Raw genomic sequence first — 11,781 nt, 5'->3', positions numbered from 1 at the left:
ACTAGACTGTAGACTTGACTATAGACTAGACTATAGACTAGACTATAGACTAGACTATAGACTAGACTATAGACTAGACTATAGACTAGACTATAGACTAGACTATAGTTTAGACCATAAAGTAGACTCTAGACTCGACCATAAAGTAGACTCTACCCTATATAGTTGACTCTAGACTAGAGTATACTCTAGACTGGACTATTGACTAGAATATAGACTTGACTATAGTCTAGACTATAGACTAGACCATAGACTATGCTGTAGTCTGGACTATAGACTGTAGATTAGACTATAGACTAGACTGTAAACTGGATTATAGACACAACACAAAGACTATTGACTAGACTTTAGACTAGACTATAGACTAAACTATAGATAAAACTGAAGACTAGACTCTAACTACACTACACTGTAGACTAGACTATAGTTTAGAGCATAGACTACACTGTAGACTAGACTATATACATAATTAAATACTAGACTATTGACTAGATTGTAGGCTTCGCTATAGACTACATTAAAGGTAAAATTTGACAAAAGACTACACTAAAGACTATACTTGAGACAATACTATGGACAAGACTATAGTCTCGTCTGCGTACCAGACTATAGTCTTAGCAAAGTAGACTAGACTCTAGAATAAGTCTCCCTGCATTTCCCATATTATAAACCCTTTTTCTTAAGTGCAATTTTCTAAATATTAACATTTTCTCACGCCCTCACTGTATGGATGACCAAATACTCTTTATATATGCCAGCTAAATTTGACAAGGACTTTCTCCTAAAAAAAATACAACTAAAAAATATCCATGCTAATCTAACAGTTGTAAAATAAACTACAATTGTGACAGTAGCGTTTGACATGACACGGGCTAATATACATAACTAATAGGTGTCAGTTGTCAGTGTTAATAGACGTTAATAAATACTCAAAAGAAGCATTAAGAGTAGAAACAAACCACGAGTCACAATGAAAGTTTCAAAGAAAATAAACACATGCCGGTGAATGGTGTAGAATTAATCATATATTTATGGTCGAATGTCGGCAAAAAAATAGGCAAATAAAGAAAGACATCAAGCGTTTTGTAAGCTAAATTTAATGTGTATTAAAGTGGTTAAATACATATTGATTTTAGCAGCATTAGCAGCGTTTGTGTTTAGCTTTTGTAAAGAAAATTGTATTTTTGTATAAATTTGCAAGAGAATGGCAATGCTACTAAATGTTGAAAAGATCAAAAACATTTTTATTGTTTTTTTAGTTTAGTTTAAAACTTGATTAGCAAATTATCTCATCAGTACTTGTTATGTAAAGCCAAGAACAGCTTGTATTACAATTCTTCTATGGCAGAATTTCAAAACTTAACAGCAAAACTAGCAGCAACAATTTAAGTCAACAATCTAAATCAAGCAACGGTAAATGTTATAAAAAATAAATGATATTGTTATTGACACTTGAACATTTTCTTCTGCTATTCTTTGATCAACAGATCTACATCTTTGTTTCTTCTTATTTCTTTTTGTTCTTAATTTCAAAATCTTATAAAAAAAACAAAAGATTTATTTAAATTCAAATAAGGCCATAAATAAACTAATCAATATATTGGCTTAAAGCTAGATAAAGTATGTTCTCTTATACTCTATTTATATCACGGCATTTAGACAATAACAAAAAAAAAACAAAATCAATCAGAAACAAAACATTTGAAATACGGTCAAATAACTGTGTTCGAATAAAACAACAAAACCATCATCGACAGGTCGATATACAGGTGTATCAAGTTAGAGAAGAATGTTTGTAACAATCACATGTTATTTTGACATACAGTTATTTCCATATATAAAATAAAGGAAATAAAATAAAACCAGAAAATAATCTTGAGAATTTATAACTATTTCCACTATAACAGATTTAATTTAATGGGAATTAAAAAAACAACAACAACACCACTACATACTGCATGCAGTTCATAACTACATGTATGAACTTATATTGTTTAAAAGAGTTTAGTTGTTTTATAAAATATATAATAAATATATAGAATTAACATAAGAAATAATCAATAGAATACATTTTTTTATAAATAGTTATTTATTTCCGTTATTTTATATGTTTAATACAAGAAAAATCTCTAAGATGAGTGCAACCAAACAAAAGACTTAAGACACATGCGTGAGTTACGGCATACACAATAAAACAATAGGTTTAGTTTGAAAAAAAAAGAAAAATATTTTAATAATAGTTTCAAATTTTAATATAATAAAATAATCTTTAGAAAAGTGTATTTATTAATGGAAAATAAGTTTTGTAATTTTTAGAATTTTTCTTTTGTCAGTTTTTTAAATTTGAAAATATCTCAGCTTTACGGTGCATTTGTAATAAAAGTAAAACTTAATTATAACTGTTTTCACAAAAATATCGAAAACAAATAATACTCTCTATATTTGAGATCGGTAACATGGTCAACAACATTTTAAGAAAAGAAAAATTGTACTTTCATAGAAAATTTTTGCGATCAGCAAGTGATCAACAACATTTTCATAGACAAGTTTTGCGATCAACAATATATTCACACAAAAATTTAAGTAATTAGTAACATATCAACAACATTTTTAAAGAAAATTTTTGCGATCATAAACTGATCAACAAACATTTTTAAAGAAAATTTAACGATCAATAACTGCTCAACAATATTTTCTCAACAATATTTTCGATCGGTAATTTATCAACAATATTTTCATAGACAATTTTTTCGATCAGTAACTTTTTTGTATCAACAACAATTTAATAGAAAAATTTTAGCTGATCAATATTTTAATAGAACATTTTTACGATCAGAAACTAATCAACAACATTTTCATAGAAAATTTTTACAATCAGTAACTTGACAACAATATTTTTATAGAAAATTTAACTGATCAACACCATTTTCATAGAAAATGATGATCAAGAACATTTTCATAAAAAAAATTTGCGATCAACAACATTTTTATTATCAGTAACTGATCTACATTTTCGTATGAAATTTTTTTGTTCAATAACTGCTCAACAACTTTTTCGTTGAACATATTTACGATCAGTAACTGATCAAGTAACTAATCAACAACGACTAATCAACAATATTTTCATAGAAAATGTTTTCGATTAGTAACTGAACAACATTTTCAAAAACAATTTTTGCAATCACTAACTGATCAACAATATTTTCATAAAAATTTGTTTGATCAGTTACAAAGCTACTGATCAATATTATCATAGAACATTTTTATGATCAATTACATTTGTATAGTATTTTTTGCGATCAGTAACTAATCAACAACGTTTTCATAGAAAATGTTTGCGATCAACAACATTTTTACTATCAGTAACTGATCCACAACATTTTTGCTTTCAATAAGTGCTCACCAACATTTTCATAGAACAAATTTACGATTAGTAACTTTTGCATTTTCATATGCAATATTTTTCGATCAACAATTTCGTACAATCACTAACTAATAAATTCCAGTTTGTTACAAATCAACTGATCAACACTTTCATAGAACATTTTTCGGATCAGAAACGAAATTTTCATAGGAAATTTTTGCGATCAGAAACTAATCAACAGCATTGTTATAGAAAATTTAACTGATCAACACCACTTCATAGAAAACTTTAGCGATCAGTAACTGATCAACAACTTTTTCATAGAAAATTTTTCGATAAGTAACTAATCAACAACATTTTTGCGATTTTTCGACAATTTTTACGATCCTTAACTGATCAACAACATTTTTATAAAAATTTTTTCAGTTAGTTAGAAATCAAATGATCAACATTTTAATTTTTCGGATCAGAAACAAATCTATAACATTTTCATAGAAAATTTTTGAGATCAATAACTAATCAACAACATTGTCATAGAAAATGTAACTGATCAACATCATTTTCATTAAAAATGTTGATCAACAACATTTTCATAGAAAATTTTTGGGATCAACAACATGTTTATAAACAATTTTTGCAATCAGTTACTGATCAACAACTTTTTTATAGAAAATATTTCGATGAGTAACTAATCAACAACATTTTTGCGATCAGTAACTGGACACCAACGTTTTTATAACAAAATTGTTCGATCATTAACTCTTCAACACCATTTTTATAAACAATTTCATAGAGAATATTTCTGACCTTTAACTGATCAACACTATTTTAATAAAAAATGGCCGTCAACAACAATTTTAAAGAAAAACTTTGCGATCAGTAACTGCTCAACAATATTTTTATAGAAAATTTTTGTGATCAATATTAGGTCTTAGGTTATGCAGACTGCTTAGTAACAAGAGTAAGTCTTTACTTGGGACCTTTAAGGTCCCTTTGTAACGTCTGTAAAGAGAAGAAGGTGATCAATATTGATTCAACAACACAATTATAGAAAACTTTTGCGATCAGTAACTAATCAAGAAAATTTTTAAAGAAAATTTATGAGATCAGTAACTGCTCAACAACAATTTCATAGAAAATTATTGAGTTCAATAACTGATCATCATTTTCATAGAAAATGTTTCGATCCGTTAAAGATCATCAACATTTTCATAGACAATTTTAAGATTATGCTTTATAGCTCATTTTGGTTACTTAACTATTATGCTGCTAAGTGATAGCCCTTAAAAACTTCAAAGGTTTTGTAAAGATCAGTGCTAAGAGAACCAGTAGCTTTTAAAGAGCATACACACAAAACTCTTAAGCTAACACTCTCTTTTTCACTATTCACAGCACACTTCAAAATAAAATCAATAACAAATAAACAAAGACCACAACAACACTTAAACAAGATGTCAAAATATTACAGTTAAATAACTATAATGTCAACACATTAACATAAAATACAAATTTAAATTAGTAAATCGAAATCATTATTTTTGTTTTATTCATAAACTTGACATCAATAAATGTTAAATTTTAAAAAGAAATTGTGTTAACAGATTAACTGTTACTATAAAACCTATTAGAATAATGAGCGCACCCAAAAGAATGTTGGGAAAAAAATTTCAGAGATTTGTTTCTTAGTTAATTTCTTAAAAAAAAAGAAGCAACAAAACAATATAAAAAAACTTACTATAATTTAATCATATAATAGCTAACTGTTAACAGTTTATGGTTAACTATTAAAAACAAAAAATCTCATAATTTGAAAACAAAAAATATGTTTCCATTTAAAGAAGTTATAGTGTGGGCTTTATATACTGCAACAATTTAAAGAATTTTTTACTCAAAAAAACAGAAAAAACACTTTAATAATTCTCTATAAACTAATGTTTATCTAAGATAAATTTAATGTATTTAGCGGCTTTTTGTTTAAACACACACAAAAGTATAAATTATTTCTTTCAATAACTATTTATTACAAGTTTGATAATCATATCATATTCAAATACTTATAATACTTTTTTTCATTTCTTTTCATTTATTTTTTTTTATCACACATTCTACAAAAGCTAAAAATAAAATAAAACAAAAAAATTGTTAAAATTTATTGCCATATTTGGCGTTGAAATGTTAAACAATGGCAGTTAAATAAATGTATGTTGTTTACTGCAGTGCAGCTTAATGTTTGTTTATGAATGATCTTGTTCAATGATCTACGAGAGAAAAAAAAACTTCTTTAGATTTACACTATGGCATTATATTTTAGTGCTAAGCAAACAAAAAAAATCTATGTGTTTTTAAACCAAAACTGGGTAAAAAGTTTAAAAATGAGTTAACCATATGAATTGTACATAAATACTGAACATACAACGATCACCTCTGTCTAACTTTATCTAAAGTTGCGTTAACATAATAATTTTTATATAACATATTGATCTTAAATCAGGTTTATCATTTTTGCTAGTTCGACTACTGATTGAAGAGTGATCAAAACTCCAAACTATGGAATGATATATAGTTAGTGATCTATAGTTATACTATATAGACCGATCTATAGATAAGCCTGCAGACTGGTGTCTAGACAGGCCTACAGTCAAGGCTATAGACTGATCTATAGTCAAAACTATAAACTGATCAATAGTCAAGACTATAGATTAATCTATAGTCAAGACTATAGACTAATCTATAGTCAAAACTATAAACTGATCAATAGTCAAGACTATAGACTGATCTGTAGTCAAGACTATAGACTGATCTATAGTCAAGACTATAGACTGATCTATAGTCAAGACTATAGACTGATCTATAGTCAAGACTATAGACTGATCTATAGTCAAGACTATAGACTGATCTATAGTCAAGACTATAGACTAATCTAAAGTCAAGACTATAGACTGATCTATAGTCAAGACTATAGACTGATCTATGGTAAAGACTGTAGACTGATTTATAGTCAAGACTGCAGACTGATCTTTAGTCAAGACTATAGACTGATCTATAGTCAAGACTATAGACTGATCTATAGTCAAGACTATAGAATGATCTTTAGTCAAGACTATAGAATGATCTTTAGTCAAGACTATAGAATGATCTTTAGTCAAGACTATAGAGTGATCTATAGTCAAGACTCTAAACTGATCTATAGTCAAGACTATAGACTGATCTATAGTCAAGACTTTAGACTATAGACTGATCTATAGTCAAGACTTTAGACTATAGACTGATCTATAGTCAAGATTATAGACTGATCTATAGTCAAGATTATAGACTGATCTATAGTCAAGACTCTAGACTGATCTATAGTCAAGACTATAGACAGATCTATAGTTAAGACTATAGACTGATCTATAGTCAAGACTATAGACTGATCTACAGTCAAGACTATAGACTGATCTGTAGTCAAGACTACAGACTGATCTATAGTTCAAAACTATATACTGATCTTTTGTCATTGTTATAGACTGATTTATAGTCAAGACTACAGACTGATCTGTAGTCGAGACTAAAGACTTGCCTATTACATAAGGATGTTTAAAGATTATGCCTTTTGTTGCAACGCATCAACAACTTTTTCTCTTGCCTAATTAGGGTTAATTTTCAGCATCGTTTGCAGTAGTTAAATAGTTTTTTTTTCTTGGCTATTCTTCTAAGCAACATTTTCGAATGAAGTTAAACTAACTGAAAAATAATCTACAGGCAAACTGATTATTGCCATAAATTAAATAACTTTGCATGTTCAGTTGCTACATGACGCCTTTGCTAGCCAGCAACAAATAAACTATTAAAGCTTTTTTTTGCCACAAAATCTTAAGCTTCCTATATACCAATGAATATTCAAGAAATGAAGTAAAGGAACAAGTAGTTGAAAAATTACTTAGAAACAGCTGCCGGCCGGCCGGCTGGTTTAAAACAAACTTAAACGCAAAAGTTACGCATTGGATGTTAAGAAATTCTTAAGACTGCCAGCAATAAGATTGCCGTTTTGTATTTGCATTTAAAAGAAAATGTTAGATATTTGAAAATCTCTAGAATAGAAACTACAATGGAGAAACTGTTATGCATGTAGAGCTGCAATAAAAAGTATGATTTTTTTAGTAAGACTATTATGGGGATATTTTCTAGTGTTGATATACAAACGAAAAATTAACTGAATATTTCTATTAAATTTAGATTATAAGCAACAAATGTTTGGTTTTATTAAGACTTAACAGTTAAATAATGTTATAGATTATATTTGAAATAAATGTTTTACATTTATTAATATTATTAAATAATGAAAATATTTGCATTTTTAAAGAATAATATTGTTTAGACTTAAAGACAGCTAATCTCTGCTTTAGGTTTAATATTAATTTTAAAAATAGATATTAGTTTTTGTTTGTTAAATAATGTTAGATAGACTATAGACTTTAAATTGTAAAAATGTTAATAAAATTTGTTTTTAATAAATGTTTAAAATTATGACTTAATTGCTAAAAATTTCACAAGAAATATAAGTTTTTGCTAATTGAAATTTATGAAAAGAAAAGTTAATAAAATTATTGATTTAAACATTATCCACAAATATTTCATAATTTGTGTGTAAAATTTTTTATATTTTTTTTAATTTTTATGTCTCTTGTATTTCATTTCCATCATTTTTTGCTAATAAGTAATTTTCCTCTTTTTTTTCTTTTCAGTTTCTTTTTTTAAGCTAAAAGACAAAACAAAATGTTTTCAATTTCATTCGCGTTAAAATAATTTTATAAATTTAAACACATATTTTCATAATTTCTATGGTTTATGTATTGAAAATCATGTTTTTGAGCATAAAAAGGCAACAGCAGCAACAACTATTAAACCATAATCCTAATATACAACAACCCCTGAAAAATTCCCCATACCAGTGCATTAAATAACATTAAAACTTGCAAAAAAAATCGATTAAAAAATTATAAAAAAAATTTACCAAAATAAACAAAACAACAACTATAATATAAACTAAAATTAAATCATTTATAAATTCTCATGTCTGGTCTTGGACGCAATGTTGCCAACAACATGTTGTTTACATGTCTTACACTTTTACTATATATCATCACATTTAACAATGCATCAGCACTTGCTACTGTGGATCCCTTAAATACTCCCACTAATTTACCCACTTCAGGTGATATTATGGCTTCAGAGGCTAGAGGTTCAATTGATCGTATTGATACCATTAGTAATCTATTACCACATCCTGCTAATTTCCTTTTGGATAATATTGTTTCTACAGCTGGTTCAACGGCTGGAATTGTGACATCGGTCAATTTGACTAGACAACATGATGGTGATATTTTTTGGACCAATGGTAATACAATTTAAAAGTTCCTAAAGAAGAAAAGTTATTTAAATATTTAAATTAATTTAAGGTGTTAATTCTTGTAATGCGGATACTTGTGTGGGCCTCTCCAGTGGAACGGCTTCGTGGCTGGCGAAAGGTATTAATAAAATGGGTAAGTTTTAAAACGAAAAAAAACACAAGTCTAGCTCAATCTATAGTTTTGACTATAGATCAGTCTATAGTCTTGACTATAGATCAATGTATAGTCTTGACTATAGATCAATCTAAAGTATTGTATAGATCAATCTATAGTCGTGACTATAGATCAATCTACAGTCTTGACTGTAGATCAACCTATAGTCTTCACTATAGATCAAACTATAGTCTTGAGTATAGATCAATCTATAGTCTTGACTATAGATCAATCTATAGTCTTGACTATAGATCAATCTATAGTCTTGACTATAGATCAATCTATAGTCTTGACTATAGATCAATCTATAGTCTTGACTATAGATCAATCTATAGTCTTCACTATAGATCAATCTATAGTCTTGACTATAGATCAATCTATAGTCTTGACTATAGATCAATCTATAGTCTTGGCTATGGATCAATTTATAGCCTTGACTATAGATCAATCCATAGCCTTGACTATAGATCAATATATAATCATGACTACAGATCAATCTATAGTCTTAACTATAGATCTATCTATAGTCTTAACTATAGATCAATTAATCTGCAGACTAAGTACAGATCAATAAAAACCCAAATTAATATAAATCATATAGCAATCACATAAAAACTAATTATCTGTTTATTACTCCACACTTCAGGTTCATTGGTTGATGCCACAGGCAGCAGCAAATCACAATTAGAATTATTGGTTCGACAAACACAGCATAAACATAAAGATAAGTCATCGTCAGCTGCAGCTACGGCTGCATTGACAGCAGCCAATACCAATGGGGAAAGTTGCCAGTGTCGTTGTTTGCCATACTTGAATACATATCGTGAAGATCTTGGCATATGTGTAGACGATATACATGGTGAGTAAAAAAAAAAAACAAAAAAAGAAACATACAATAAAATACAAACAAAATAGAAATAATATCTGCAACAAAAACAAAAAAAAAAACAAAACATAAACTCTCTGCTTAAAAAGCATAAATTTTACAGAGGACATTTGCGTAAATAATCAAAAATGTTTTTCTTGCAAGTTTATTGCTTAAGTCTTTTGTTTTTGTCTGCGAAAAAATTGTAAACAAACCAGTGATAAAATAAGGAAAAACTACTGCAACATATTAAGGCATCCGACTTTGTTGTTGTTTATTTAAAGTTGAACAAGTAATAAAGCAGAAAAATAGAGACATGTTGTTTTTTCTTCACTTATTTGTTGTAATTATAAAAATATTAATTTGTAAATTATCTTTTAGTTTTTTTTAACGTTTTTGTTCGTTGCTAATAATTCAATATAAAACACCTAATATTTATATCAGGCTAAAGCAACGAAGCATTCAACTTAAACGTGTGTTTTTAGCGAGTTTCAGTTTTCTTTGAAAATATACAGTTTAAATTAATTTACTTATAAAGAGTAATGAAATGTTTAAAAGCATGCAAATATACTTTTAATGGACTTGCTTATATTTTTTGAGTTTTGTTTTTAATTTATTTGATTTATTTAAATTTAATTGAATATTTTTTAGTAATTTGATTAATTTTGGAAAATTTAATTAATGTTTCTGTTAGTTGCATTGATAATTTTGGGTAATAATACAAATCGTGAAATTAGGTTGAAGTCAAATATCCCTCTTTATGCCTATATAAATGTATTGTTTAGATTCTTTCTCTTATTCGCCTGATTCCTTAAATTAATTTATGCTGATTTTACGTTAAAGGCGATTGTTCGTGGCCGGGACAATATTTGATTAGTTCATTGACTTAATATGAACTATTTGTAGTCTATTGCTATTGATAATTAGTTTATGGACAAGTCTATTGGTGATGAAAACGGCTATTGACTAGTTCATAAATTACCCCCAAATTCATAAATGCTTAGTAATGATAGTATAGAAGGTTTATTGTAGGAACTTTGTTTGAAAAATGTGCACAATAAGCCTTAAATAAGTATTTAATACCTTTATGATTACAGAAGTTTATTTTTCGAGAAGTCTGTGATCGATCTATAGAATAGTCCGGTTTCCGGTTTTGTCTATTTGAACATATTGCGGCTTAGTATACTGGTAAAAGAATACTTTCGGAAATACAGTAGTGACTAGTCTATGGACTAGTCTTCTGACTAATTTATGGACTATGAACAATTTTGAAGACCGTCCAACGAACAAGCCTGTTGGCTTGTCTACTATAGTGAAAATTTTGGTGTAGTATAATAGTATTAGTGTGTTTTTTTATGGACAAATCTTCTGGATAACTTATGGACCAGGCGCGGATCCAAGATGGGTTAGAAAGATTAGTTAGATAGATAGATAGATAGATAGATAGATAGATAGATAGATAGATAGATAGATAGATAGATAGATAGATAGATAGATAGATAGATAGATAGATAGATAGATAGATAGATAGATAGATAGATAGATAGATAGATAGATAGATAGATAGATAGATAGATAGATAGATAGATAGATAGATAGATAGATGATAGATAGAGATAGATAGATAGATAGATAGATAGATAGATAGGATAGATAGATAGATAGATAGATAGATAGATAGATAGATAGATAGATAGATAGATAGATAGATAGATAGATAGATAGATAGATAGATAGATAGATAGATAGATAGATAGATAGATAGATAGATAGATAGATAGATAGATAGATAGATAGATAGATAGATAGATAGATAGATAGATAGATAGATAGATAGATAGATAGATAGATAGATAGATAGTTAGTTAGTTAGTTAGTTAGTTAGTTAGTTAGTTAGTTAGTTAGTTAGTTAGTTAGTTAGTTAGTTAGTTAGTTAGTTAGTTAGTTAGTTAGTTTAGTTAGTTAGTTAGTTAGTTAGTTAGTTAGTTAGTTAGTTAGTTAGTTAGTTA

General features: G+C 27.7%; 1 protein-coding gene across 2 annotated transcripts in view; it reads left to right on the top strand.

Moving 5' to 3' along the window:
• The window catches only part of LOC111687281, a 28,638-nt gene that overhangs the window by 4,301 nt on the left and 12,556 nt on the right, over positions 1–11,781 (top strand). For both annotated transcript variants that reach the window (XM_046953977.1, XM_046953978.1), the window contains 3 exons: positions 8,089–8,741; positions 8,803–8,886; positions 9,554–9,766. In XM_046953977.1, coding sequence (XP_046809933.1) covers positions 8,417–8,741; positions 8,803–8,886; positions 9,554–9,766 — 622 coding nt within the window. In that variant the 5' untranslated portion in view covers positions 8,089–8,416. Of the gene's footprint in view, positions 1–8,088; positions 8,742–8,802; positions 8,887–9,553; positions 9,767–11,781 lie in introns of those variants that run through there.

The sequence above is a fragment of the Lucilia cuprina genome, chromosome 6, assembly GCF_022045245.1.
Source record: "Lucilia cuprina isolate Lc7/37 chromosome 6, ASM2204524v1, whole genome shotgun sequence".
Lineage (NCBI taxonomy): Eukaryota > Metazoa > Arthropoda > Insecta > Diptera > Calliphoridae > Lucilia > Lucilia cuprina.
This window is presented reverse-complemented; position numbering and strand designations above follow the sequence as displayed.